We start from the raw sequence: 24,262 nt of genomic DNA, 5'->3' as shown, positions 1-24,262 counted from the left end.
GGGCTGTGTGGAGGCAGGGCTGTCGCCTATGGAGGCGCCTAGGGGGTCGTCCCTGAGCAGCCCCCTGTAGGGCTGCTACCAGGCCCTTTTATAGGGCAGAGGTGGGTCGGCCCACCCCCCCTCTTGAGTTGGCCATGCTGGTCTGTGGGGTCGGGCATCTGTGGGGTCGGGCACCTTGCAGGCTGGTCGGCCAGCCTGCCCTACTGGACTAGGGAGGGGCTGGGGGCTATACATAGGCCCCTCCTCAGCCCTGTTTGCATCATCTCTTGGAACAGTATAGCCACTGCTGTCCAGTGCCTTGTGGAGCAACATGGCCTGCCTTGTTGAGCAGTCCTAGGGCAGGAGTCCACTCTTTGTGCCTCCATCTCTTGTGGTTCTTGAGCTGTGCGGTTGAGCTCTCGAGCAGCCTGTTGGTTCCAAGGTTTTCCCCTAGTTGTAGCAAGGTTTTCCCCACAGATCACAGATCCGTAGCAAACCATCGGTACCACACCAGATCATTCTAGCAGAGTTCGGCGCCTCACCCCTACAGCTTGATGCGGCTTTTCAGACTATCACCTATCTCCACAGAGTCAGGGATTTCAGCTCCTCCGCTGACGGTCGCCTGTGCCTACCTTGGTTAGCCCTATCCTCCTCTATGGCCTTATCTGCTGATGGGGACAGCGATGCTGGTATAGTCGTTTTTCCAGTTGGTTCACCCGACTGGGCCTCGACTTAGACCGGTTGCCTCCTTTTCAGTACAGCCTCGACGCTCCACCATCTCCCCTCTCCCCCACTGACCAGGAGGTCAACCGGCTCATTCGAGCGGATCTGCTCCAGCTCCACACCCGGCGGACATGGTTTCTTCACTCCGAGCTTCCTGTGAAGCTCGACTTCTACCGCCGACACTGCCTCCAGATCTCACAGGAGGGCTTCATCACACCTCCGGGTTACAACATGCGCTCCGGATCTCCCTCGGTCAGTTTAGGGTCTCGTCACACCGATTACGGATCGAGAGCGGACGCGCAGAGGGTATCGCACGAGAGGACCGCCTTTGCCCACTTTGCGACTTGCAGGAGATCGAGTCGGAGGAGCACTTTGCTTTCAGATGTCTATCTATTATGCCATTCGAGGCCGATACCATTGCCTCTTCCGCAACGGATTCGGCTCCCTCCCACACATGCTGCAGTTCCCGGATTAGCGATGCCTAGCCGCTTTCTTACATGAGATGACTCGCCACCGAGATACCTCTCTCCGAGCACGGCGACACGAGCAGCACACACAGCGTGAGGACACCCAGCGGCCTATCACTGACTTCTTTCAGTCACATGATACCTCTTCTCAGTCTAGCCGACGACGCGGACGTGAGCGAGAGCCAGAGCCACGACAGCTGCGTCAGCGGACAGACTCACACATCCAGGTCCATGACATCTCGTCTCTGCTCTCTGCCCTCCCCACCGGGGTTACCGTTGCCCTCATCCACAGGGTCATCCACCGCCCCCGACGACCGAGCTCGACTAGGCCGCGTGACGTCAGAGGCCAATCATCTATCGCAGGGTTTTTTCCGACCTCCCATTTGATGGCCCCTCTATGATTGGTCTCTGACGATCACCACCTGCACTATCTCCCCCCTCTACCCCATTTTTGGTGCCCCCCCCTTCTTCTTTGTATCATCAAGAGGTAGACACATATTTTTGGTATTAGGACTAGACACACAGTCCTTCATAACCTCTTTTTTGTAGAAACGGTTGGTTGGCCCGTTTTGAGACCACCACCGTTATGCTCATTGTATCAGTTCTCTTTAGTCTCATAGACCTTCAAGGTCTCCCGAAGAATTTAATAAACTTTCTTTCTTTCTTTCTTTCTCCTTCTCAGTGTTGTGTGTGTGTGAGGCGTACTCTCTCTCTCTCTCTCTCTCTCTTAGTGAGCCCTCTGTTTCAGCCTGTAGTGGCTTGTATGAGTTACCTTTTTGGTTTTGCACTTTGTCTCATAGGCCCGCGAGGCCTCCTAATGAGGGTCTCACTGGAGGTCTAGATGAGGGTGTTGGATCCCGAGAAGTTTTCATCGATGCGGGCTCACATCAACAAGTCACAGGAACTTCAGCAGGATCCCGAGAAGTTTTCATCGATGCGGGATCACATCAACAAGTCACAGAAACTTCAGCTGGAGATCTCCAAGCGGGGAAGCAGATTTCATATGAGGACATGGCCATTACTCTACTATCCCAGTTATCCTCTCAGTATGGGGCCTTCTATTCATCCTGGATCACCAGTGGCAGGGTCAATGAGTTGACTTGGGAGGAATTGGTCCCCATGGTGCTTGACCAAGAGGAGCTCTTTGTCGATCGTACCTACGACAATCAGCCTGTGGATTTGACAGCTCATCAGAAAGGTAGAAAGCAATTGACAGCTGAGGAACAACAAGCTCTCAAGGCATCTCGTACGTGTAATTGATGTGGCCAGAAGGTCATTATTGGCATCAGTGTCCCCAACGGAACGTTGAGGGGTCTAGTAACCAGGTAGCCAATAGTGTGACTGTTGCGACCACGTACACTCTAGCCTTTTAGTAGCACTTGGCAGGAGCTTCAAGCAGGCTTTCCGGATCTAGATGGTGGATTGCTTGCTTGTTTGTGGCAGCTGGACTTGCCGATCAGTTGCACCGAGCAGGGAGTCATTTATGGAGGCAAGCTTTTAGGCAGACCTCGAGCCATGAGGAGTTGTTCCCACTGACTTAGGTGGCAATATGTTACGAGTTTGTATTTTTGTTTGGACGTTATGACCCGGGAGATCCAGAGGGGGTCTCCTAGTGTTCTGCTGCAGCTATTGTCTGATGCTGCTGAAGATCTGGATGGAGCTCCTGTACCTTTCTCTCCTTTCTCTCCTTCTCAGTGTTGTGTGTGTGAGAGGTGTGTGTCTCTCTCTTGCGTTCATTTTTGCTGTACTTCTCATAGAGATTGTATAGGCAACTTAGTAGGAGAAAGAAAGAAAGAAAGAAATTTTATTAGAGTCTTCGGAAGACCGATGGGTCTATGAGACTGAAAGAAAATATGATACAAATCATAGTAAGGGTGGAGCTACTGAAATGAGCATCATCACTTGTGCTGAATCCTTAGTCTGATCATAATAATCAAATACATCTGGATGTAACAATGAAAAGAAAAGGACTGGAGCGGAGTTGAATCCTCCGTATGTCATGTTGCCCTGGCTGGTGCATAGCCGGTGATGGGACGCTAGCGCCCGTCAAGGGGTGCCGTGCGTCTTGGTCTCTTGAACGAGGCTCGACGCAAGACCAAAGCCACATGACTCTCGTGGGACGTATCTCGGGTCTGAACAATGACTGAAGGTCCCCCAGAGTGATCTATGTGTCCCCTCGATGTCTTGTGTGTTGTGTTGCGGTCGTCGGGTCATGGCGCTGTCACGTCTGCGGCTAGAGACTGGACGATCAATGTCACTCGATGTGTGATTCTGCTCTGAGAGGTGTGTGATGATGTGGCCAAGCCTCGTCGCGTGAGTAAGTATTCTCTGTGTTGGACCCCCTCGTGAATGAAGGCCGCAAGGCATCTCTGATCTGGGTAGGCGAGGAATCTGGAAAGGAGCCGGGAGCCGTCTCTGAAGATGCAGTGGTAGCGACCTCGGATCTCGTAGTACACTAGGCATCTGAAAATAAAATGCTCCTCCGACTCAACCTCCTGACAGTCGCACAATATGCATAAGCGATGCTCCCTAGGAATCCCCTCTGCTCTGCCGCTCTCTATGCGGAGGCGGTGTGATGATACCCGAAACTGTCTGATGGAGATTCGTAGTGAGTGAGGCATATGAAGCTCACTGTACCCCGGTGGTGTGATGAATCCCTCCTCCGAAATACAAAGACAGTAATCTCTGTAGAAACTCAGCTTCACTGGAAGCTCCCTCGGCTCCAACTAGGTCCTAAAGGTGTGTAGCTGCAGGAGATCCTCTCGAATGACCTGGTTTGTGTATGGCACGATCGGGTCGGTGGGTGGGAGTACCGGAGGGGCATCTAAATTGTACTGAAAAGGAGGTATCTCATTGATGTGAAACCCTAGTCTCACAAACCATCTTTGAGTCCGTGTATACCAGCATTACTCGTCTCCCTCTGCTGCCAACCTCATGGAGGAATCGAGAGCCAACCATGGCAACCTCTGTCTCCCTGATGTGCAGTCCCCATATGATCTAACCCAGTGTAGATATGTGATGGTCTAAAAGGCTGCATCTAGTTGGAGTGGAGAAGCACCAAACTCGGCCTGAATGATGTGATGTGGTACAAACGGTTTCCCCCGGATCATCCGTGAGAGCATGAGGATCTGCAAGCACTCCACCCATGTCCACTTTATCTCTGACATGTCAGGCCCCCAACAAGGGCTGCCATACATACCGGCTGGTCGGACCAAGGAGTCGAAGAGAAGAGCCTTGGTCCAAGGGTCTTGGAAGTGGGAGTGGAAGCATTGTCTCTCTAGCCGAGCCAGTGAGACAAAAAGTTTGCAATGCATCCAGGTGTCGCTAGAGACCCTCGGGTGTGGACTAAGAGAAGATATAGTTGAAGCTGAGAGGATGAGAGGGGATTTGGGGAGTTGATGGGAAAGGTTGGCTGCTGGAGAAACTGTTACGCTCTAGTCGAGGTAGCATGACCTGGGAAGAATCAGTCGACATTTCCCTTAAAAGATCTATGTTTATAATATATCTGTTTGCGCTTCATGTAAATGATCAAGAGGGAATTAATGTCAAGGTCCTAGGTGAGGGTTGATAGCACCAGACTAGGTGGATGTAAGGCTAAGGGCCTAATGCAAGAAATGTGCCTAGGGGCAATTGTAATTAAAGTATCCCAAGAGAGGGGTGAAAAGATGCATTAGGAAGGCCCTATGATGATGACATGTGGCATCTAGATGGTTTTGCGAACCTACTTGGGAAAATTTGTCATAGTCTTTTTTGATGACATTTTAGTGTTCAGCCAGAATGAGGAAGAGCATAAGGATCACCTTGCTAAGGTGATGGAGCTCCTAAGGAAGGATCGATTGTTCCTAAATACCAAGAAGAGTGAGTTCTTCAAGACAGAAATAGAGTATTTGGGACACATTGTGTCTGCCGAGGGAATTCGGGTTGACCCTAAAAAGGTCAAGGCCATAATTGAATGGCCAATACCCAAAAACATACATGAGCTGAGATCCTTCCTAGGGATGTGTAGTTATTATCGCAGATTCATTAAGAATTTTGCACGTCTTGCTTCCACACTAACAGATTTGTTGAAGAAGCATTCCTTGTATGAGTGGGGAGAGGTTCACCAAGTAGCTTTTGAGGAGCTTAAGAGAACATTGGTGACTGCACCAGTGTTAACACTTCCGGACATGGACAAAGAGTTCTTTGTTGTATGTACGGATGCAAGTGGTACCTCGATTGGGGCAGTGTTGATGCAAGGAGGGCATCCCATTGCTTATGAGAGTAGAAAACTTCAAGGGGCTGAATTGAAATATATCACGTATGAGAAGGAGTTGTTGGCAGTCATTCATGCTCTAAAGTTATGGAAGCATTATTTATATGGTTCAGCCGAGTGGTCAAGCCAAGCAGGCGAAACCAGCTGAAACTTTTAAATCAAGTACCACCATTGGAGTGAAGAGGAAAGTAACACCAATGGCAGTCCCGGCTTGGTCGAAGTCTCCTTTAAACCCAGAGCAAAGAGAAAAAGCGAGGAGAGAAGGCTTGTGTTTTGGTTGCCTTCAGCCTCATCAGTGTAAGGATTGTCCATGAAATAAGGATCGTCAGATGGCTGAGATGGTAGTCTCAGAATGCGACGTGGAAATGGAGGGAAGTCCCAGAGCGGAACAGATGCAGATTCAGCTAGCGGGATCTTCTCAGAGGTCAGTACCTTGTTTGTTATGTGTGTCTGTTGCTAAGCTAGTAACGAGTGCACCTGATAACATCCTATCTAAGCCCGTATACAGCCTTTAATGATACAGAGTTAATTAAGATGAAAGGGCAAGTGGCCAATCATGATGTCATTGTGTTGTTTGACTCGGCGTCAACTCACAATGTAATTAACTCCAAGCTCGTGAAGAGGTTGAAGTTAAAGACTAGCCCATTTGACTATGCGTGTACAGTCATGGTGGCAGATGGAAGTTCAACTGAAGTATGGGACCAAAGGGTTACCCAGTTGGACCTTCGTATTCAGGACTATGCTGAGAAGCTTGATTTTGAAATGACTAAGCTTGCTCATGCAGATATAGCCCTGGGTATGGCGTGGCATTCTAGGAAGAATCCAACCATTGATTGGAAAAAACACGTATATCAATTCAAGATGAATGATGTGCTTTATGTCTTACGAGGTGAGAAAGATGTACCTCAGGGACTGTTGGTTTCCGTGATGGAAATCCGAAAAGCTTAAGAAGAGTTTTTATTCCTTTGTACAGCATCGGTAGAGCCGGTTGATGATTCTTCAGCTAGCACTGATGTTGCGCAAAGTGGTGAGATGGCCAAGCTGGCTAATCTTATAGCAAAGGAGTTCTCTGATTGTTTTAGCGATGAACTACCTTATGGGTTACCTCCAAAGCGGAATTGTTAGCATAAGATTGAACTGATTGCGGGGGCAGAACCAGTAAATAGACCTCCCTATAGAATGAGTTTTACTGAAGAGACGGAGGTGCGTAGATAACTGGAAGAATACCTCAAGTTGGGGCAGATTCAACCAAGTTTCTCACCTTTTGCTTCGCCAGTGATAGTAAAGAAGAAAAAGGATGATACGTTTCGCCTCTGTATAGATTATAGAGCATTGAATAATATCACTATTAAGCACAGGTATCCGATGGCTCGGATTGATGATTTGCTAGATGAATTACATGGAGCCGTGATTTTCAGCAAGATAGATCTTAAGTGTGGCTACCATCAGATCCGGATTAGAGCCGAGGATGTGCATAAAACCGCTTTCAGAAGCAAGCACAGGTATCCGATGGCTCGGATTGATGATTTGCTAGATGCATTACATGGAGCCGTGATTTCAGCAAGATAGATCTTAAGTGTGGCTACCATCAGGTTAGAGCCGAGGATGTGCATAAAACCGCTTTTAGAAGCAGGTTTGGTCATTATGAGTTTTTGGTGATGCCCTTCGGACTTACCAATGCTCCAGCTACATTCGTCATGCTTATGAACGATTTACCACGTGCGTATATCGGAAAGTTTGTAGTACATTTTATTGACGATATTTTAGTGTTCAATAAAAGTATTACTGAGCATCATGAACACTTAAGAATAGTGTTCAGTACTTTGAGGAAAGCCAGTCTTTATGTAAATAAAAAGAAAACTGAATATTTGGGATTCATAATTACTCTAGAGGGGGTAGAAATGGACCCAAAGAAAGTGGCTGCGATACTGACTTGGCCAATCCCTTAGAGTCTGACCGCTTTGCGATCATTCTTGGGATTTGTCCAATTTTATAGAAGGCATATCAAAGGATATTCCGAAATAGTATCGTCTTTGACTGATCTGACCTCAGATAAAGTATCTTTTATATGGGGACATAATCAACAAGAAAGTTTTAACACCATAAAACAAGCTGTGGTCACAGGAACGGTGTTAAAAATAGTTGATCCCCAGAAACCGTTGTTCCTGGAAACTGATGCAAGTGGCATTGCGGTAGGAGCAGTTCTCCTTCAAGAGGGAAGGCCAGTAGCCTTTGAAAGCAAGAAGCTTTCTTCCTCTCAAAGGAATTGGCCAACTCATGAATTGGAGTTGTATGCTGTTATCCATGCTTTGAAAACATGGAGGCATTATTTGTATGGTTCAGAGTTTTATGTGGATGTGGATCATGATACTCTGAAACATTTTTGTAAACAGCCGGACTTGAGGGGCCGCCAAGCTAGGTGAGCAGAGCTCATGCGGAGTTTAATTTTACGATTGGGTACTGAAGAGGGAAGGATAATAAGGTTGCTGATGCGTTGTCTCGCATTATGCACAATATGAGTTTTACAGTATTAGAGAGTGCTCTAATGACCGAGATTAGAGAAACTCAAAAGGTGGACGAGTTTGTCCAGAGCTTATGGCCTAAAGCTCATGTGTTTAGACTCGGGGAAGAAAAGGATGACCGGCATTCAGAAAAGGCCAAACATATGCAAGATATACCATAAGGGATGGTATGCTGAAAAGAAATGGCAAGGTTGTAATACCTTGTCAGAATGATCTCAGGCAGAGAGTCATTTGACAGTGCCATGATAGCCCATGTGCGGGACATTCAGGAGTCGAGAAGACATATGATCTCGTGAAGCGAGATTTCTTTTGGCCAAAGATGAAAAAGCATATTCATGAATATGTGACACGGTGTTTTTCGTGTCAGGTAAGCAAGGCCGAGCGGGTGAAGCCACCCGGACTTTTACAGTCCTTGGAGATACCACTAAGTAAGTGGGAGAGCATTTCCATGGACTTTACTGTAGGGCTGCCTACGACACAAGGTGGATATGATTTTGTCCTTGTGGTGGTGGATCGTCTAACCAAGATGGCTCACTTCATTCCGACTAGAGAGTCTGTTAGTGCCATGCAAGTGGCGGATTTGTTTATTAGACATATATTTCGTCTGCATGGATTGCCTAGATCCATAGTGTCAGACAGAGATGTCAGATTTACCGGTCATTTTTAGACAGCGGTATTTGAGACACTAAGGACTGAGTTGGGAATGAGTAGTGGGGATCATCCTGAAACGGATGGTCAGACGGAGAGAGCCAACCAGATTTTAGAGGATATGCTGAGGGCATATGTGTCATTGAGGCAACATACGTGGGACAAGTGGTTGCCATTGTTAGAGTTTGCCTACAATGATAGAAAACATTTCTCTACAGGGTTCAGTCCGTTTGAGCTGAACTATGGTTATAGACCAACGAATCCAACTATAGTTGGAATACCCTAGAGAGTGCCTAGTGCCACGAACTTTGTGGTTGAGATGCGGGAGATGCTAGCACTTGCGAGAGCTAATATCCCCCAGGCTATGGATAGAGCCAAGGCGTATGCGGATGAAACTGGTCTATAAGAGAATTTAAGGAAGGAGAAAAAGTTTTTCTCAGAGTTCCTTCGCACTCGAAGTCGTTAACTTCAGGAGAGTGAGCTAAGTTATCACCTCGATACTGTGGGCCGTGGTTGATTCTAAAGAGAATAGGCAAGGTAGCCTATAAATTAGAATTGCCACAGGGTTGCAAGGTGCACCCAGTGTTTCATGTTTCGCGCTTAAAGAAATTTTTACATACAGGTGACTCACTTATCGAAGGTGTGGTTTTGTTTCAGGAGATAGAGGATAATGCAAGGCGCAAACCAACAAGAATCCTGGACCGAGGAACAATGCAAGTGCGAAATCGGAAGATACCCACGGTGTTGGTTGCATGGCATGGTCAGCCTCTATCAGAAGCTACCTGGGAATCCGTATACCAGCTGCGGAGAGTGTTCCGAGACTTTATCATCGAGGACGCTGATGTCTAAAGAGGGAAGGAATGTTACGCTCTAGCCGAGGTAGCATGACCTGGGAAGAATCAATCGACATTTCCCTTAAAGGATCTATGTTTGTAATATATCTGTTTGCGCTTCATGTAAATGATAGAGAGGGAATTAATGTCAAGGTCCTAGGTGAGGGTTGATAGCACCAGACTAGGTGGATCTAAGGCTAAGGGCCTAATGCAAGAAATGTGCCTAGGGGCAATTGTAATTAAAGTATCCCAAGAGAGGGGTGAAAAGATGCATTAGGAAGGCCCTATGATGATGACATGTGGCATCTAGATCCATCTAGGGAGATGGGGCTTGTTGGAGTTAGTGAGAGAAAGAGAATGAACTTTTACGTGATTTTGATTTTCAATACAGAATCTCTCTCGGTGTGCTCTCACGCTCTAGCAAGTTTATGGCTGGGAGGAATATCTGTGGTGCTACTCCCATGATCTGCAGTAGTGTAGAATAGGATATGTACGTAATAGAAACAGCCACAATTTGGCTGTCTATATAGAGGGAAGGATGGCTGAGCCTTCCTAGTCGTCAGCTCTCCTAATGGGCTGAATCCCTCTTGATACTTGGCAAGGATGGATGTGACTGCACCAGGGCTGTCCCCAAGGACAGCTTGCGTGCATGTGGCTGCTGGCTCTCGCTGGCTGTAGGAGAGTGAGATAAAGTTACGTGCTATATGGAAAGGATGGGGAAGAGATGCAAGTCATTATTATTACAAGACAACTAGGAGGATTGCGTGAATGGACTCAATCTTCTGGAGAGGAGCTGTAACTAGTGCTCATGTATAGTGTGAAAGAGGTTAATTTTGTGAGCTGGTGTTTAATGTATGCACACGGTGATGTCTTTGTGAGGGGCTTGGAATGCTTGTGGTGAGTTTAAAATGGTTTTGAAATTGACGAGTTGCATAAACTCCCTAAGGATCGATTCTCCCTAATATTTTTCTTTATACACATCCAAAAGTCCAAATACATGATATTCTTAGTTGATGTGAGTTTTCACCGAAACAGATATGCTTGTCCTCAACAATTAGGTGGTACTTGTAAAACCAATATTTTTGTAGAATTTCATGAACTTGTTGCTATACAAGGGTTGGCTGTCTCAATGGAAGTAAGATGAGGTGGCTTTGAACTTGGTTTTCCATTGTATCTTTAACCTTGATAATCTGGGTGGCTTTGCAAGCTTCTTGTTCTCTACTGTCGAACCATCTAATTCAACCGATTTAATTTCATTTTGTGTATCAGACCTATCATTGTGATTCTTTCATAGGGAACTCAATGATCATCTCTACTTTTAAAGAAGATCTTGATCAATGTTTCTTGTGTATGCAGGTCGCCTCTTGGGTGACAATTATTGTGTTGACAAGCATGACATCCTTCTTGTACTTGTCTTCTCATGGAGAAGGCTCTTTTGCAGCATCACAACCAGTGTACCATCTCCTCCAGCATCCCCTCCCCCTGTTCAAGCCCCCTCAATATGAAACAAGGACAAATGAAAAAAAATAAGACTTCATAAAGAATTAGGGCTTGATTTGATTCTAGAGAGCAAATGAGTTAGCACCAAATGGTTTAATGTTACGGCATAAGTGAGCATATGGTTTGAGCTTCATCCTATGGCTTAGTGATCGCTCAGAGATTGGATTGATTGTTTGTGCTTTCGTTGTGAATTACAAAAAAGTAATATGTCTATCTTTAACCAAAATAATACACTATTTTTCAGGAAGAACTTCCCATGAGTACCTAGATCTCCGTGTCAACTGTAATACTGAAATGTACGGTCACAACCTTCTCCTGTCCATATATCAACATAGCATAATACAACCCATTTTCTCTAAATGTCACAAAACATTAGGTGTAAATTTTGTCTTAAGAATTGTGGAAGCCAACCTTTTACTAAGTGTGCATAAGCTTTTTCAAACCATGGTTGCAATGGATACGAGACATGGATTTTTCAAATTATTGCTTTACCTTGGTTTCTAGAACAATTGCACAACGAAACAAATGTAGGTAATGAGTTTAGTCACTTGAAGTACTAGAATCCATTGGTAATTATAAGTCGAGTATTATCTATCAGATAAACCTCGAGCTCTTTGCCCTTTTTCTCTCAGAAATAGATTTTGTTATGAAGTATAAGCCTACAATGGGTGACTTTTTCAAATTATAACTTCTATTCTTATTTCTAAAAAGGGATCCTCTATTACACAAGTCCACATGGCATAATCCTTGATGGGTTCCATATTACAAAGAAACCAAGCCAGCATCCAGCAAGGCAAATACACACCCACAAATTGGTGCATCGTTATTCTAGCAAGTAATCTAATTAAACAAAGAAATAAGTAAGAACATAGGAAAAACGAATTACTAGTAGAGGAAATGTAAGAGTAGAATGACAATCAGAACTGGCCAAATGGATTTGGTATTCCTCATGAGAATGATTGGGTTATGTACATTGTGGGTTCCACCCATAGCCCAAACCTTTTTAGTGCCTTAGATATGGGTATGTCTCATGGACCTCCTTTGTGATTCATTGTCATTGGTGCAATAAGATATTTTGCATCAATTCATAAGCTAGGATTATTCAAAGTAGAGAGTGTGGCTCAAGTCCGAAGAGGTATCAACCAAGCGTGCTTCTACTCGTAGTGAGAGAGGATGCTCTTTTGCAAGAGGCTGGCCTCCTAGGTGCCCTTTTATAGGGTTGTGTGCCAAGCCCTATAAGCTGGAGTCATCCCACACAGGGGCAGTGAGTCGGTGTGCATGTTGCAACCGCCGATGGGAGCAAGGTGGGGGGCTATATATAGGCCGCCCCTCACTCCTTGTTAGAGTATGTAGCTCTTTCAATAGTGCATCTTGTGGAGCAGATCATCATCACTTGGAGGGCTTGGAAGAGGAGCAGAGCCAACCCTCTTATGCACCTGAGGAGTAGGGTAGTGGAGCAATCCATCCTCTCCCTAGTGCTCCCTTCACTTGGTTGTTGAGCTGTGTGTTCCGAGATCTTGAGTAGCTTGTTGTTTCTGTGGTTTTCCCCCAGATGTAGCAGGGTTTTCTCCAGAGATCACTTGTAGTTTTATTGTGCCTCTCTCCTTCTTAGTGTGTGTATGTGTGTGTGTGTGTGTGTGTGTGTGTGGAGGCCACGTGGGAAAGGGAGGCATCCTAGGTTGCGGAATTTCCAAATAGAGCAAGATTGATGGAAAAAAAGGGATCTTGAAAACAATCATCATTGTTGCAAAGGAGTGACTGCAAAAATATGATAAAGAGAGAAGGAGATGGAAGTAAGTAAAGGTTATATAATTGAAAGCTAGTCGAGCTTCCAAGATTTTGTAGGAAGGACAACGCTACAAATAGTACCCAGCACTTTCACATGCAAAGGGGGCATGTTGTCTTCAATTCATAAGCGTTTTAGAAAATCCCAAGGTGGTAAGAAGGGGTCTTAGTTAGTAAGGTCTTGTGTACAACACAACTGGCCTGTTGGAATGGCAGCTAGGCTACATGAACAGATGCGTTCTTGATAACTTAGAGCAGGTACAAATTTTTGTCAATGGACCTTAAAACTGTCAAATATAAACATATCTCGTGCTTTGATTACTTGCCTTGTGAATCTCCAAGGTCTTTGTAAGTTTTTTGGTTACCAAAAATGGTAAAAGATCATCCCGAAGTCCTTGTTAGCTAGCAAAGTAGCAATGCTAAATTCAAATAGAATGTGTACTTTCAAAAAAACTACCAACATGTATATTTATATCATTCAAGGAGAGAAACACAATCTTACTTTATGAAGAAAGAATAATTGCTATGCTTTTGTCTCCATAGCAAGCACATGGATGGATACCATTGTTTGGTTCTGTTTGTTCTTTTGGAAACTGAGATGAAGATATGTTTCAAGATTTATGTTTTGGCTTCTTGTGAATACACTTAAATTTGGAAAAAAGAAACAGACTCTTTTACTGATGGAGTCCATAAAGACTAAGGTTACTAAGCAAGTGCCTCGCAATTCGACCCTTTGCACTAAAAACTCCATAGGCATAACTGCCTCTAAACCAAATGCAAGACTAGAAGGTGTACAATGTGTTGCCACATTGTATGCGAACAGATTTGCTGATTTTAGTATTCTGTGTGGATGACATGCTTGTTACCGGGACACATGCTGAGCAAATTGCAGTTTTTAAGCTTGACATGCAAAAGACATTTGCTATGTCAGATCTTGGTCCTTTGCATTATTATCTGGGCATTCAATTTGCTAGCAGTGAGGGGGTATTTGATGACACAATCCAAGTAGATTGGACAGCTTTTGCAGCGTTTTCAGTTTGAGGATTGCAAGCCAGTATCCACACAATTAAAAGCCTGGTTTTCATTTCTCATCTGAGGATGGCAGTGGTGCATGTGATCTTTCTCTCTATGAGCAGGCAGTTGGTTGTTTGATTAATTTATGCCATACCAGGCCAGATCTTCAATATGCTGTCTCACAGTTGAGCAGATATATGCAGAGTCCCTCTACACACCATTGGCAGGCTGTGAAGCGTGTCTTCAGGTATCTCAAAGGCACTCAACATTTGGGCCTTCACTACAAGGCTAATTCTTCACTTGTCATGCATGGATTCATTGATAGTGATTGGGCTGGCTGTTCCGACACCCTTGTGTCACATAGTGGCAACTATTTCATGCTTGGTACTTCATGCATCTCTTTATTAAGCAAGAAGCATACTACAATTGCCAGTGTGTTTGGCTTCGGAAGTTACTTGTAAATCTTCATGCATGTTAGACGGCTCCTACCGTCATCTTCACTGATAGTTAGAGTGCTTTGGCTATTGCACGGAACCTAGTTTTCCACGCTCGCACAAAGCATATTGAGGTTCATTATCACTGTGTCAGAGAGAGATTGTCAACAGGCGATATTCAGTTGTCTTATGTTCCCATTGAAGAAAACTTGACAGATCTTTTTATGAAAGCTCTTCCTCGACCTAAGTTTGAAGCTTTTGGCAAGCTTTGAACTTAGCACCTTTTGTGACTTGATCTATTATGCTCTATACAGTCATAGGTTGCTATATCCATTCATGATGAACATGTGCAACTCTGACATTAGTTCTTCAGGTATTTTGAGATGTGTCCAGGATACTTCAGCCCATACCATGGAGGGGGGTTTGTGGGCCATTCTATTGGCTATCCATAGGTGCCACTCATTCCTTGGTATGTGCCTTGTAGGCCTAGTTATAGGCAGTTAGGAAACATGGTACAGTTAGTACATGTACCAGTTAGTAGACTTAGTACTACTAGGACAAAAAGTTTTGTTATATTGAGTGTACTTTGTACTCATTTCTTCATTGCAGCAATATGGATTTCAGCTCATTGCTTTCACCTCCATCACTTCCATCTTTTGCCCTAGCTTACACACCCATGGACAAAAGCCGGTCATGGATGACCTTAGAATTAATCAAGAAGGATGCATCGTACTCCCTTTAGGGAACTCGAGACTGTAATGTTGTCCCTGGAGAGTGACAGCTCGCATCGTAGAGTCCTAAATTGAGAATTCAAAACCCTTATATGCGGCAATGGCAAAGTTTGGTTTTGAATCTTTTCATTGCTTTCCCATTGAGCATATAGAGGGCCATTTTAATAATGCCAAGGATTTTTACAAGGCTGCTCGTTCTCGTGAATTGTTTTGGATGAGAACTTTACACACTTTCTTCCCAAGAGGTTTTAATTTGGAGGGAAAATCAACTCTTCGTAAAAATAAAAGAACCTCTTAAAAGAACCCTTTGATGTGGAGAACTCATATCAAGCCCTTTAACATTCCTCATTACCAACATAGTCATACACCTAACATCGTATGGAAACCTAAAGTTATGTTATGAGGTTGTCCTAGCTCCCCTGCAATCTCACATGTTGTTCGTGAGTTGCCTCTCTCACTATTTCTCCTTTAGTTCCTTTAACTTCCTCAGTTCCAAGAGTTTTTGCTTCTCGAGACTATAAAAGAAGACTACTCTACCTAGATAGATTAATGTCTCTGGGTCTTTTTTCAATAAAAGTTTTTGAAAAATATAATGTCAAAGTTCTTTTAAAACTTCAATACTTACTCCTCCCTCACTTGACAAGATATGCTTAAACTCAATTTTGAAGTCTCCTGAAGTAATGGATTCTCTCCCTCAGTTTGTGAGAAGAATTTGGAAGCATCCAGTAGTAGCTTGGAAGCATGTAAAAACTTTAGGATAAAAGGCTTTCAACTATGGAGAGATAGGTAAAAGGCTCTCAGAGCATTCAAAATCTTCTATCCTTAGAGAACCTTGTTGTTGTAAAAGTAAGAGATTCCAAAGCTTTATTGATGCTGATTTAGGACATGTAGTCACAGCTGATACCTTAATTTTGCTTTCTAGTAACTTAAGAGACCTTTTCATGAAAGGCAAGAAAATTCGATTGTACTCTTTTAAAGAGTCTTGCCTTTTAAAAGCTATCGATAAGGGAATCTCAAAGTTTGTTTTGCAATTAGAAGAATGTTTAGGAGTTCAAAATATCTTATCAGAATGGAAAGGGAAGATTTTGAAGAAAGTTGCTTTGAAACTAGAAGAAGTCCCTTTGGTTAATTGCCCAAAGAAAAGTAACCATCTTTCTAAAGAAGATGAAACTCTTCTTCAAAAATTCCATAGGAATTTTGTCATTTCTTATATGGACAAATGTTCCAATAACTTTGTTTTTATTTGCAAAAAGTTTTACTTAGAATGTCTTTTGAGAGAAGTGAACTCGTCTGCCAAATTTTACACCCGTGCCTTAGTTTCTCAAAAGGATTTGATCTCAAAACATCAGAGTTTTTGCAAGTCTTTTGGGTTTGTTTGCAATCCAAGTATTTGTGATTCTTGGAAGTTTCACAAAACTCCAAAAAAGCCAAGATTTATTGTAGCTGCTTGTGAGACTACTTTGACAGATGTCTCTAAATGGCTAAGCTACTGTTTCAAAGCCATATTGCCTAGTGTCCATGAACTTTGGAGGGACTTATTAAAAGAGGTAGATGTCCCCTTGCACTCAAGATGGATTTTAAATAATTCTGTAGGAGTGATTCTTGCTTAGGAAAAAGAGTCTTCTATTCTCCTTCAAACCTATGATTTTACCACGCTTTACACAAAGATTGAGTTGGAAGACCTGAAGTTTAGAATAAAAAAGCTAGTGGCTGAAGTTTTCAAGTTGAGATTTGACAAAGATAGATGCAAAGTGCTAAAAGTTGAGAAAACAGCCTTATGCTTTGACTTTTGTGGCTAAAAAATAAAGATCATGACATAGGTTCTAAAAAGAAAAGATACATAAAGGTAGTAAGTGTGGAAGATGTTTCTTTTAGATAATCTTTACATCACAATAGGTGATTCTTTGTTTCAACAAATTATAGGAATCCCCATGGGCACTAATTGTGCCGTCTTTTTAGCAAACTTTTATCTTTTCACTTATGAATTTGAGTTTATGCAACGTCTTATTTCTATTAATACCTGCCCTATCATTTTACATAAGCTTAGCCAAGTTAGGCGTTTTATAGATGATTTATTTGTAGATGTTCCTAACTTTCAAGACTTTATGTACAAAGACGCTAGTGCTTTTGGAGAAGGAATCTATCCTCGTGACTCTTGTGAACTGAACTGCACTTCAAGAGGGGATTCTCGTGTTTTCTTAGATCTTAGACTTTCTCAATCTACCATAGGATTAGAGGTTGATATATACGATAAACGCGAATAACTTGAATATAGTGGTTTACACATTATAAAAATGCCTCACATTGACTCAAAACATTTCTGATTTGGTAAAATATGGAGTCATTTCTTCCCAATTCCATAGATTTTCCCGCCTTTTTACAACTAAGGAGTCTTTTATCACTCAATGTAGTAATTTGATCACTTTACTATTACACAAGAGGTATAATCCAAGGAAAGTTCGCATAATCTTAGATATGAAGTCTTTTATCTATGTGTATCGGCCTTAGGTATGTTTAGAATGATTGAACATAAGCTGAAAACAAAAGGCGGGGAGCTGAATAGCCCGTTTTTCTTTTAGTTTCAAAAGAGAGTTTGTTTGAGTATGCTTGTGCTTTCTAAGTTAGAAATGTATTTTTGCCTCTTTGTAGAAACGATACATAAGTGTAAAGGGCCATTTAGCTTTTTATGTTTTAAATAAGAGTGAGAGTGAGTGAGAGTGAGTGAGAGAGAGAGAGAGATTCCAGTTTTTTGGAAGATTTTGTTTCTTGACTTGCTTGTTTATTTTTGCTTAGTCACCTGCTTCCTTTCTTCTTTATTTCTTGTTTTCTTTCTCTTTTGTTTATTTGACGTATTTTAGTAAGCACTGGGTTTGCCCAAGAGACTCCGCGGGTCTTTAGAAACCCAGTATAGCTGCTTATGCTTGGGCACTGATGATGACATAAGTGTTGCTTTGCTTGCTAAGTATGTCTTCCTTTTGTTTTTCATAAAAGTTTTTGTTTACCTCTTTTTTCTTCTCTTTCATTTTTTGTGTAGATTTTCGATCTTTAGAACAACAAAAAATCTAAATTTGTATGATTGGATTTATTCTAGTCTTACAAAGGTATATATAGATCGTACAATTTGGACTAGACCCTGTATGCACTAGTCAGTGTTTGGACAGCCGGAGAGACCTTTTGTGTGATCGTGTGTACCAACACTGAGTGTGACTTTGAGTCGTGATCTTCCCAATCCTCATAACTCTAGGAGAAAGGCATCCTCCTAATCCTGTGTCCACTTCTTTGTGTTCGTAGGACACTCCAGTTTCCTTTCAAACCCCTGAACCAGCTCCTAGATCCCCTTGTGAATGAACCGGACCTGAGTTGTAACCTCCAATGAGCATAGTGCTCCGTTGAGCTTGTCCTCTTTGCTCGTGCACGAGGGAGCCATTGAACTACGCAAGAACCTCACGCTGTCTTCTCCGTACTTCTGTCACAAAATCGCCGTGGGTAGTCAGCCCCAAAGTGCTGCCTCTAGTTGTGTGTGCAGGCTTCCGAGACCCACCAAGCACCTCAGCCTCAAATCCCCTCTTTTCAAGACTGTCTGCACCTAGGAGAACCACCTGTGAACAGCTCCCTCAGGTGTTGTCCACGCCTCAAGCAAAAGTGTCTTGGAGGATGCAAACCAGCCAGAGATTGGTCCATGCCCCAGGCAGCAGACTCGTCTGAACAGTGTCCTATCACTTTGGCTAAAAATCGCCTCTACCCAGGCTGCTGCAATCGCTCCTCAGCTTGCCAAATCTCTTAGGGTTGCGTCAGCTCCTTGTACTCCCAGTCCTTAGGTGACCTCAATGTCTGATACCATGTGAGAGTGGTGCAGTGCGGAAGCAATCAGAAAAAGGTGGATAGAGGAAATGACATAGTAGGGGCAATGATAACTCTATTATTGTAGGAAATCTTGCTGAGACCTGAGGGGAAATGTCAGTGGGAAAGTGTACAATGACTGTTCCAGAAGATGGTGAACAAGTGTGAGAGGGGGGCCTTAAATAGGCCTCACCTTTATAGGAATTGGGCGACCACATTGACTGACCGGCTTGATTGGCTGACCTGACGTAACCAAGATCAGGTTCGATTGGGTTGACATGACCAATCTGGTTTGTTGACCTGGCTAGGTTTGCCTGCCCTAATTGGGCCCGAACTTGGCCAATCTCCCTTATGGCCAGCTCTAAACCTAACCTCACCATGCCCGGGCACACCAATAAAAAGCCCTCTCTCTCTATGGTATACCTGAGATGCCATCAACTCTAGCAACATGCTGATTGGGGGCAAGCCAACTAGGCCCATGGTCAGGGCAGGGTTGGGGCCTAGTTTGGGCACCCAACCAGGTTGGGTCACCCGATTTATCTGGTTGGGTCAAACCGCTTGGTTCAGGACGATCCAGGAGAAATCAGAAGTTATAGACTTCCCGCAATGCATGGCTTCACTCTTGCCTAAAATTTGCTAAGCATCGAACGAGGTCAAGTAGCAGTGGTGCCCTTGAAGGTCATCACGAGGATGTAGGCAAAGGCCCTAGGCAAGGAGATGAAGAAGCAAGCAAGGAAGCATAGGACTTCCACCTCTCAAATTTTCGAGGCACACCAGTCCCCACAGACCAAACCAAGGTCACCAGGGTGGGAAAAGGAACAAATCAAGTGCTCATCCAAGATGGTTCACATGAGGAGACGGTTTAGATGCGGAGACGGTTTAGATGAGGAGATGGCCCACAAATCAAGTGCTCATCCAAGATGGTTCAGATGAGGAGACGGCCACCCTTGCCACCTCCAAAGCACATGCTTCTTCTACCTGGCCTAGTCTATAATATAAGGGCCTCTAGGCTCTCAATTGTGTTGTGAGTTGTACTGAGACTCTGCTCCCTTGTGAGCCACCTTGTACAAAAGATTTTCTATTGCAATAAAGACCCTCAATGGGGGGGTATCTCTCGCCCCTAGTGCTTTGTTTTCTTCTCTCTCTCTTCAGCGATATACTTTCCAGCCCTGACGTTGAGTTTCTACCCTGCTGCTCGGAGTTTCCAGTGTCTAGGTGAAGTCTTCTCCATATGCAATCAGCCCAACATGAAGCGATTGAACTCCCTTGCTGTGATTTGAGTGCGAGACACTTCTAAGGCAAGTTTTCCAAGTACGAGCTAACCAGGGTGCTGCGATTTGACTAAGGGACATGAGTTTGAGGTTTGGTTAAAGTTTCAGGAAGACCCCATGTATGTTTAGATTATGGTCTCAACAGGCCTGCGCCACAAATAGTATATCAAGACTATGCTTTTATGTATGTTAAGGCATAAAAGATAGACAAATTGTAGGCCTATTCTTTATTTTTAAAGAAGGATCTCGTTTGTTGACAGAGGTTTTTTTAAACTTCTATGTGATCCTATGAAGTCATAGTCTTTGGACTGTGGAATGTGCACCCCATCTCTAGATATATGTATTCTAATCAAAGATTAGGTTACTTTGTAAATTGGCACTGTATGCAGAGGTGGCTAGGAAGGGAAAATCCAATCATCTGATATCCTTCTGTTAAGCAAGGGAAGGCTTCTTTGGTTGGCCTCTGCTGATTTGTGATGAAGTTCAAAAATGACTGACATATGTGGTGGGAGCATTGTGCTGCCATAATAATGGCTCCACTGCTGCTTGTGACTTCAATGCTGAGACAAATCTAGAATTTAGAATACCCTGATTTTGTCTTATGATTTTTAAAATTGGAGTTTCAAAGGGCTTAAGTCTGCGTTTCCATATGAAGGATATCTTTTGGAAATCAATGTTTGGGCTTCTAACATCAAGCTTTGAATCTGTACAACTTTCTGCTGGCTAAACATGTAAAGAGATCTGACTTCTTTCAGATTTATGTTCCCCCTCTTATAAAGATTGGAGGAATTTTTATAACTGTGTCATTTCTAAAGGCCTTTGTGGGGATCATAATTTTTGTGTGTCAGTTAGAATGCCATTCATTTAGGAAATTGGATTAGTTTTAACAACTGTTTCACTTCCAAGGCTTTGGTGGGACTAGAAAAATAAGTGCGGATTGTAATTCATTTTGGAAATTGAACTTGCTTCTTTGACTGTTTTTATCAAGTTGCACTTCGTAGCTCTCCCAAATGGCTGCTAATTTTTGTTTTGATTGCTCAGGTGCTCCTTTACAGTGCCCTACCTCTTATCATGGTGCTCCCAATTGATGCCTTTTATCTCTCATCACGAATCTTCTTCCTGCGGACTTTGGTTCGACTGTTTCTTCCATTGCAGGTGTATATACCATGACCTATGCGACTTGGATTAATTTTATGGTGATGTATACTGTATTCAACAGTTTTAAAAAAAAACAAGATGAAACTTTAGTCCAAGAAGTACGTATTAAAGCAATCACTGAAAAATTAATGATGGATAGATGTTACTATGCTTTACACAGTGTTGGGGTTTTCTTTATGAAAGACACTAGCGTGGTATGTTGAAGTAATATCAATAATTTTATGCGATCTTGAAATACCTAGTGGCGTCTATAAGAGTTAAATAGATCAAGCTCGCTCACCCAAAGGCCTCAGACCCATCACTTTTTGCCCAAATGCTTCCTCTTCCTTGTTCTTCATCTCACCCCCCCTTAATTCCTCGATTGTCCTTCCTCTCTCCTTGGATTAAAAGGCAGCTCTGCTGCTGCAAGGACTCCCCCTTCCAATTTCTTTCCACCACTCCTTCCTTCTTTTGAGACTATGCAAGAGCAAGTTTTGTGGGACTGTTCGACTTGGTAAATCAAGTTTAAATGTGACCATTTTGTCTAGCCACAGGAGTTCAAATAGGAGCGTCCTCAACACTCACATCCACTTCAATTTTCTTTACCTGAGAACAAGAAATAGGTGGCATGTAGTACAAGAGCTTCAAGAAGGGCTGTGGTAGGGCACATGAGGGGCCTTTACCCTCACTGCATTAGGCTTGAGATTGATTTTGGGTGAGCTTGGCATTGGAGGGTGACCTTATCCAGGATGCTCATATATTGTCAAAGGGTATTTTAACTCTAGCTTACCATGATGAGACATCCTAGACCCTGCTCTAGTAGAGGCTTGCCTACCTAGGTTTGCACGTTGTGTTTATCATTCCACGGCTTTACCTTTGACAACTGGAGACACGGGGCCACAAGCGATGTTTTCCAGTCATCCTCCAGTCACGCTAAGGCTTCATGGATTTCTTCCACTAACACCAGGGCATTTACAGGACATTTTTTTGTTAATCATTACATCACTATTTGGAAGACTCCATGGCGGCAGCTTCTGTCTAATAGAGTTAATGTTAGGTTTTAATGTACTGTGTGTTCTTGGTATTGGACCAAGCAATGATCGTTTTTGACATTCTGACATTTGTTAAGCTCAGCTATAGCAGCTTATAGATAGGATGGGTCAATACGAATTTCAAGCTGCCACATGGCACTGCCATGCCATCAAATTGTGGAACCCTAATTTTGTACTACATGGGTCTAGGTGTGGTTTGCTTCTTTGACACTTTGTACGTGTTGTCCCTTTCCAAATAGTTAGAGAAAACTAATGCAAGGTGGCTGGTGCATCCATTTTCTTGTTTGTTTCTGCTCCCAACATGGTATCAGAGCACCCATCTCCGGAAGCAAGACGATTTTCTATTAAACACTGAATCCAGAGATGGGAATTGGGAGTGGGGGGATTTGGAATTGTTTGCAAGAGTTGGCTGGCTATTTTTTACAAGAGGAAAATAGAAAGCAAACTAATGCTCAGCTTGAAAAGGGGCCTGAAGACATTTATATATATATATACATATATATGTATATATATGTATATAATATATATATATATATATATATATATATATGCGCTTGGGCACTGATGACGACATAAGTGTTGCTTTGCTTGCTAAGTATGTCTTCCTTTTGTTTTTGATAAAAGTTTTTGTTTACCTCTTTTTTCTTCTCTTTCATTTTCCCTTTTATTTTTCGTATAGATTTTTGGTCTTTAGAACAACAAAAAATCTAAATTTGTATGATTGGACTTATTCTAGTCTTACAAAGGTATATATATAGTTTACCAGAGTTAGGTATCCTGTGGATAGGCTGAAATATGATGGATTTACAGCCATTCACTATGCCTATATGGTCAAAGTGATACAGGAACCAGAACCCACTTCTTTTGAGCAAGCCATGGGAAAAGAAAAATGGGAGAAAGCCATGGATGAAGAAATGGATGCCTTGGAAGCAAATGCTACATGGGAATTGGTGCCTTTGCCTAAAGACAAGAATGCAATTGGCTGTAAGTGGGTTTATAAGGTGAAGCACAATGCAGATGGTTCTGTGAACAAATACAAGGAAAGATTAGTTGTCAAGGGGTATGCACAGACATATGGTATTGATTATGAAGAAACATTCAGTCTGGTTGCAAGGATGGCAACCGTAAGAGCAGTTATTGCTATGGCTACATCAAAGGGATGATCTTTACATCAGATGGATGTAAAGAACGCTTTCTTGCATGGTGATTTGCAAGAAGAGGTCTATATGGAGTAGTCACCAGGTTATGTTCATGCTGTTCATCCTGAGTTTGTTTGCAGGTTAAAGAAAGCCTTGTATGGCTTGAAGCAAGCACCTAGAGCATGGTCTGATAAGATAGGACAATATCTTGTCACTATTTGCTTTCAGATTTCCAAGGCAGATTTCTCATTTTATGTGAGAAAAACAGAGAAAGGTATTCTGCTGCTTGTCATTTCTGTTGATGATTTGATCATCACAGGTGATAGTGATGAAGATATCCTTCATGTGAAAATGCTATTGAAGCAGAAGTTTGAGATGAAGGATTTAGGAGAGCTGCGTTACTTATTGGGCATAGAGGTGATTAGATCCACAAGTGGGTTATGGCTCTTGCAGAGGCAATATGAATTGGACATGCTATCCAAATATGGGATGATAGGCTGTAAGCCTATTTTAGTTCCTTTGGAGCTAAATGTGAAGTTGAGTGCAGATGCAGGTGAGCTTCTAGAAGACCCTACTATGTACAAACACATAGTAGGAAGTTTGATTTATATGACTATTACCAGGCCAGATTTGAGCTATGCTGTTGGATTAGTAAGTCAGTTTATGCAGGCTCCAAGGAAACCGCATTTGGATGCAGCTAGACGCATACTCAGGTATGTGAAGTCCACATTGCAGTATGGACTATTTTATGATACTGGGGTTTAGATACAATTGCATGGATACACTGATGCTGATTGGGCTGGTAGTATTCCTGATAGACGATCTACCAGTGGATATGTGTTCTCTTTTGGGAGTGCTGTTGTCACTTGGAGTAGCAAGAAACAGCCTACAGTTGCCTTGTCGAGCACAGAGGCTGAGTACAGGGGTGCAGCAAT

General features: G+C 43.2%; 1 protein-coding gene and 1 pseudogene across 1 annotated transcript in view; both read left to right on the top strand.

The window, feature by feature from the left end:
* LOC147906333 (uncharacterized) overlaps positions 1 to 24,262 on the top strand; it is a 98,250-nt gene that overhangs the window by 17,656 nt on the left and 56,332 nt on the right. The window contains exons 6-7 of the mRNA XM_087378116.1: positions 10,781 to 10,876; positions 21,041 to 21,154. Coding sequence (XP_087234242.1) covers positions 10,781 to 10,876; positions 21,041 to 21,154 — 210 coding nt within the window. The remainder of the gene's footprint in view (positions 1 to 10,780; positions 10,877 to 21,040; positions 21,155 to 24,262) is intronic.
* On the top strand, positions 13,523 to 17,396 carry LOC147906334 (uncharacterized; annotated as a pseudogene).

This window comes from Dipteris shenzhenensis, chromosome 1 (genome assembly GCF_047967505.1).
Source record: "Dipteris shenzhenensis isolate YYH24624 ecotype China chromosome 1, Dip_SZ_1.0, whole genome shotgun sequence".
Taxonomy (NCBI): Eukaryota; Viridiplantae; Streptophyta; class Polypodiopsida; order Gleicheniales; family Dipteridaceae; genus Dipteris; species Dipteris shenzhenensis.
The sequence above is the reverse complement of the archived record's forward strand: the minus strand, read 5'-3'. Positions and strand labels throughout refer to the sequence as shown.